Source organism: Eimeria necatrix, genomic scaffold (assembly GCF_000499385.1).
Source record: "Eimeria necatrix Houghton genomic scaffold, Enh_scaff1103, whole genome shotgun sequence".
Taxonomy (NCBI): Eukaryota; Apicomplexa; class Conoidasida; order Eucoccidiorida; family Eimeriidae; genus Eimeria; species Eimeria necatrix.
Window position 1 is genome coordinate 1 of NW_013651896.1, and position 5748 is coordinate 5748.

General features: G+C 59.5%; 2 protein-coding genes across 2 annotated transcripts; one reads left to right on the forward strand and one right to left on the reverse strand.

The window, feature by feature from the left end:
* Positions 1 to 448: 448 nt before the first annotated feature.
* Positions 449 to 772, reverse strand: ENH_00017230 (hypothetical protein; the record flags this gene model as incomplete). Its single annotated transcript, XM_013578355.1, has 1 exon — positions 449 to 772. The coding sequence occupies one exon, from the start codon at positions 770 to 772 to the stop codon at positions 449 to 451; it is 324 nt and encodes a 107-aa protein (XP_013433809.1).
* Positions 773 to 1284: 512 nt separating this feature from the next.
* Positions 1285 to 5233, forward strand: ENH_00003760 (hypothetical protein, conserved; the record flags this gene model as incomplete). Its single annotated transcript, XM_013578356.1, is given in 6 exon segments — positions 1285 to 1361; positions 1451 to 1979; positions 1984 to 3455; positions 4014 to 4094; positions 4344 to 4715; positions 4945 to 5233. Coding segments are annotated over 6 exon segments (2820 nt in total).
* Between the last annotated feature and the right edge of the window lie 515 nt (positions 5234 to 5748).

Sequence of the window (5748 nt, forward strand, 5' to 3'; positions counted from 1 at the left end):
ATCGATCGATCGACAAACCGAATCGGCCAGTGCATTGCCAGTGGGAAGGACTTGCGGCTATTCTGGGGGCAGCTAGCTAGCTAGCTAGCCACCTGTCTACCTAGCTAGCTTGCTGGCTAGCTAGCTAGCTAGCCAGCAAGCCGCTTGATTTACGGCCAGTGAACTGCCAGTGAGGAAGGACTTGGGGATACTCTAGGGGCAGCTAGCTAGCCAGCTAGCTAGCCAGCTAGCTACCTAGCTAGCTAGCCAGCTCGCTAGCCAGCTAGCTAGCCAGCTAGCTAGCTAGCTGTTTGACTCACGGCCAGTGAACTGCCAGTGGGGAAGAACTTCGGGGTAGTCCAGGGGCAGTTAGCTAGCTAGCTAAATAACTACCCACCTACCTAGCTAGCTAGCTAGCTAGCTAGCCAGCTAGCTAGCCAGCTAGCCAGCTAGCTAGCTAGCTAGCTAGCTAGCTAGCTGCCTGACTTACGGCCAGTGAACTGCCAGTGGGGAAGAACTTCGGGATAGTCTGGAGGCAATAGTCGGGAGGCAAAGAAAACTTGAGTTGGACTTTGGCTTTGTTGAGAGGATCTGCTGCTGGGCGTTGGCCGAAAGGCAGCAGCTGCAGCAAGCAGCAGCAGCAGCAGCAAGGCAGCAGCTGGAACTCGCCGGGGTGCGGCAGCAGCGCAGCAAGCGCCTCCATCTCCTCCGCCTGCTCCGCAGCAAACCTGCTGCTGCTGCTGCTGCTGCTGCAGCAGCTGCTGCTGCTGCTGCTGCTGCTCGGCGTGCTCATTGCGCTGCGAGCTTCGGGTGTACAGGCAGCTCTGCTGCTCGGGTGTATAGGCAGCTCCGGAGAAGCTCCGGTGTACAGACACTGCAGCTCGGGAGAAAAAGATGACTCAAAAGCACCCACAGCAGCAGCTGCTGCTGCACGCAAACATGCTGCTGCTGCTGCTGCTGCTGCTGCTGCTGCTGCTGCTCTTGTTTTTTTGGACCTTGGGTCTTCCAGAGACTTGTGGAGAAATAAAAGAAGCAAAGAAGACAGAGGCAGCAGCAAAAGCAGTAACAGCAGCAGCAGCAGCTTCTGCTGCTTGCTGTGCGGTTGCTGCTGCTGCTGCGGTGTACAGACAGCTCTGCTGCGCAAAAGAACAGCAGCAAAAGCCTTTTGCTGCTGCTGTCTCAGTTGCTGCTGCGGGCCCAGCTGGCGCCTCCCCGGGGCTTTGCTGCTCCTTTTTAATCCAAAAACAATTTAATTAATTCAAATTTATCTTTTTATTTCTAAAAAGAAAAGAAAGGCAGCAAAGAATGCACAAACTGCAGCGCGGGGCTGCAGGGGCCCCCAGTGGGGCCCCCACACCTGCTGCTGCGGCTGCTGCTCGAGTGTACGTACACCCCGACGCCCTAACTCGAATTTAATTAATTAATTTAATTCAAATTTAAATTTTATTTATTTTTGTTTTAAATAAAACAGACCCGCAGCAGCTGCCCCGGAGACTCGCGAAAGATCGGCAGCAAAACGGAATGTGTGTCTTCGACGCCCACTCCAGCAGCAGAAGCAGCAGCTCAGCAGCAGCAGCAGCAGCAGCAGCAGCAGATCTAGCAGCCTAGCATCTGCAGTAGCCGCTGCTGCTGCTGCTGCAGCAGCGGGACTTCAGTGGCACCTGGCAGGAAGGGCTGTGGCGCCCATTAATGCATGCGAGACTGCAGCAACAGCAGCAGCAGCAGCAGCAGCAGCAACGGAAGCCGAACCAGCAGCAGCAGCAGCAGCAGAAGCAAGGACCAGTGGCTCTTGCTGCTGTCTGAAGGAGCCTGCAGTGGGCCCTCTTAGGGCCCCTTTTGCTGCAGCTGCAAACAATGGCGACCGAGGAAAGCAGCAGCAGCAGCAGCAACACCAGCAGCAACAGCAGCAGCAGCAAGAGCATCAGCAGCAGCAGCAAACGAGAAGCCACGGCCATGCCTCAGGCTGCTGCAGAGCTGCCTGCTGCTGCGGGGGCCCCAACTAAGAACAGGGGGCCCCCCTGTGGGGCCCCCGGGCTGCTGGGTTTGAATGACAAGCTGCTGCTGCTGCTGCTGCAGTGGCTGCCGCTGCGGGAGCAGCACCAGCTGCTGCTGCTGTGCCGCGGGGTGTACAGACAGCTCTGCACTGCCCCCTTCATCCGCAGCCTTTGCTGCCCCCCAGGCAGCAGCTTCCGGCTGCTGGTGGCGCCCCACAAGCACCACCCGCTGCTGCAGCAGCAGCAGCAGCTGCAGCAGCAGCAGCAGCAGCACCTGCAGCAGCTCAAGACCCAACTCGAGCAGCAGTACCCGCTGCCCCAGCAGCAGCACCCCACCCTCTCGCAGCAGCAACACGAAGCGAACCTGCAGCAGCAGCAGCAGCAGCAGCAGCAAGTTCAGCAGCAGCAGCAGCAAGTGCAGCAGCAGCAGCAGCAGGACGACAGACTGCTCTGCAAGCGAATTCTGAGTGAGAAGCATCAGCAGGAAGACACGAGCAGCAAAAAGAAGAGGGACGACACTGCTGCTGCTGCTGCTGCTGTTGCTGCTGCTGCTGCCTCTAAGCCTTGTGCGTCACCTTCTGAAGAGCCAGGAGTGGCAGCAGCCTGTGAGGGCAGCAGCAGCAGCAGCAGCAGCAGCTGCAGCAGCAGCAGCAGCATCCGTTTCGCTGCAGTTGCAGCAGCAAACGGGACGACTGCTGCTGGCGCTGCAGCAGAGGCCGCACAGAAGCAGCAGCAGCACGGCGGCCCGCAGCAGCGGCTGCTGCAGCAGCACGACCCTCCCCCCGCGCAGCAGCAGCAGCAACAGCAGCAGCAGCAGCAGGAGGACGTGGCGGTTGAGGTGTACGTACAGCAGTGCCCGCTGCTGTCTCGCTTTCTTAAGTGCTGCTCTGTAGACATTTCTGTTGCTTCTCATCTGCAGCCAACGCCTTTGCTGCTGCTGCTGCTGCTGTGCTGCGCAAAGTCGCTGCGGAGGCTTTGTGTCAGTGGCTTCGACGAGGGCAGCTTCAGGTTCCGCAGAAGGCTGCAGCAGCAGCAGCAGCAGCAGCAGCAGCAGCAGCAGCAGCAGCAGCAGCAGCAGGGGGCGGCAGCGGGCGCTGCTGCCGGCGCTGCAGCCCCCACAGGGAGTGCGCCCAACAGCAGCAGCAGCAGCAACGGCAGCTGCAGCAGCAGCAGCAACGGCACCTGCAGCAGCAGCAGCAACGGCACCTGCAGCAGCAGCAGCAGCAGCAGCAGCAGCAGCAGCGCTGCATGCGACGCTGCAGCAAGCTTGCCTGCGCACTGGCGGTCCACGCGGCTGTGGATCCCAGCAGCAGCAATGGAGGCGCTGCTGCTGCGCTGCAGCAGCAAACTGCAGCAGCTGCTGCTGGACCTTTCGCTGCGCAGGGGCTTTGGAGTTTCTCCTTTTACTCAAATTAATTTAAACTTCAAATTTGCTGCTCTCAAGGAAATGCAGCTCGTCAACATCACCCGAGACAACTTCAGGTCAGCTGCTGCTGCTGCTGCTGCTGCTGCTGCTGCTGCTGCTGCTGCTGCTGCTGCTGCTGGGGCTGCTGCGTGCGGCGGCGGCTGCTGGTGGCGCTGTTTGCTGCTGCTGCGTTGCCGTGCTCGTTTTATGAAGCTGTTGCTGCTGCCGCTGCCGCTGCTGCTGCCAGTGCTGCATTTGCTGCTGCTGCTGCTGCTGCTGCTGCTGCTGCTGCTGCTAGCGCAGTGCCCTTTGCTTCCCGTAAAAGCACACTCACCAAGCATTTAGCTAGCTGCACAGCTAGCTGTGCCCAGGCGGCTAGCTAGCTAGCTAACTAGCTAGCCAACTAGCTAGCTAGCTAGCTAGCTAGCTGCCCAACCAACCAACTAGCTAGCTAGCTGGCTAGGCAGCTAGCTAGCTAGCTATACAGTTAGGTAGCTAGCTAGCTAGGCAGCTAGCTAGCTAGCTAGCCAGCCAGCCGGCTAGCCAGCTAGCTAGCTAGCTGCGCAGTTGGAACAGCTAGCTAGCTAGCTAGCTAGCTAGCCAGCTAGATGCTGCTGGCTGCTGCTGCGCTGCAGGTGTGGGGAGTGCAGCTTTCCCAACTTGGAAGTGCTGCGGCTGCACTGGGCCGACGTTTGCCCCACGCAGCACAAACTCGGGTATGCAGCACAGCAGCAGCAGCAGCTGCTGCAGCAGCAGCAGCAGCAGCAGCTGGCGCCTCAGCAGCAAAGCTGGCAGGCTCAATCCTAGCGCCTTGTCCGGCGTTTGAATTTAGACGCAACAGCGGCAGCAGCAGCAGCAGGAGTGGCCCTGGCGCACGAGCTGCTGCTGCTGCTGCTGCTGCTGCAGCTGCTGCAGCAGCAGCAGCGCGCGAAATGCTGCTGCGTGTTGCTGCTGCGCTGCTGCAGGCTGCTGCTGCGGGGCTGCACCGCTCTGCGGTCTTTGTCTGTTCACGCGGACTGCGACGACGACGAAGCACTGGTGCAGACCACTGGTCTATTTGCTGCTGCACTGCAGCAGCTGCTGCAGCACGAGCCGCAGCAGCAGCAGCAGCAGCAGCAAGTCACGGAGGCGGGGCCGCCTATCGGCTTGATGACCGACGCCGCAGCAGAAGCAGCAGCAGTTGCTGCTGCTGCTGCTGCGGAGGAACGGGGGATCTGTCCGCTCCCGCTGCTGCAGCAGCTGCAGCTGCCGCTGCTGGCAGCAGCAACAGTCCCGCTGCTGCGTGCTGCAGCACCAAATCTGCAGCTGCTGCGGCTGGTGCATGCAGAAAGTCACAGGTGCAGCGCAGCAGCAGCTTAGCTTCCTAAACCCTAAACCCTAATTCTCCTCTCAACTGCGTTTCTGCAAACCCTAAAAAAGGGTTTGTCTGTGAGCGCGCCTCTTTAGCTCGAGGGGAGCGGATCCGTGCTGCTGCTGCTGCTGCTGCTGCGCTGCCGCATGCAGCGGCTGTGTCTTGCTTAACTCCCGCTTTTCCCTGCTGCTGCTGCTGCTGCTGCTGCTGCTCAGGACAAGTCGGGGTTTGCTGCCGCTGCAGCTTGCAGCGCAGCAGCTGCAGCAGCTGCAGCAAATTGTGTTCCCTACTCCTGTTGACTTCGCTTTGGTGGGAACGCTACCCAGAGGGCCTGCTGCTGCTGCTGCTGCTGCTGCTGCTGCTGACGAGAGCCCTGGTGCTGCGCTGCACACTGCAGCAGCACAAGCAGCAGCAGCAACAGCAGCAGCTGCAGCAGGCACTGCAGCAGAAGGAGTCTTGCTCTTGCAAGGCCCCCCCTCGGACTTCTTTATCCGCTGCAGATAAGCGGGAGAGCAGCAGTTACTGTGCTGCTGCAGCAGCTGCAGCAGCTGCAGCAGCAGCAGCAGCAGATGGGATGCTGCAGCAGCAGCAATGGCGCCAAAAGGCTTTTGTCTACAATCGAAGCTGCACTGAAATGCAGCAGCAAAGATGTACCGCTTTTATGGCTTTTTTCTTTTCATTGGAGGCCTAGTGTTAAGAGCTTAGGGTTTAGGGTTTAGGGTTTAGGGTTTAGGGTTTAGGGTTTGGGGTTTAGGGCAAAGTTCAGGGGTTTGGTCTAGCAGCAAGTAGTAGACAAGACACTGTAGAAATCTCGAGTGCAGCAGCAGCTGCTGCTGCACTCGAGCAGCAGCTGCTGCCGCAGCAGCAACAGCAGCTGTTGCAGCAGGAGCAACAGCAGTTGCTGCGGCGGCAAGAACCGCAGCAGCTGCTGCTGCTGCAGCGTGCATGCATGAAGCAGCAAAAGGGTAGGGAGCCCGAGTGCAGCTTTTTGCAGTGTCTCGACAGCATGAGGGGCCGCT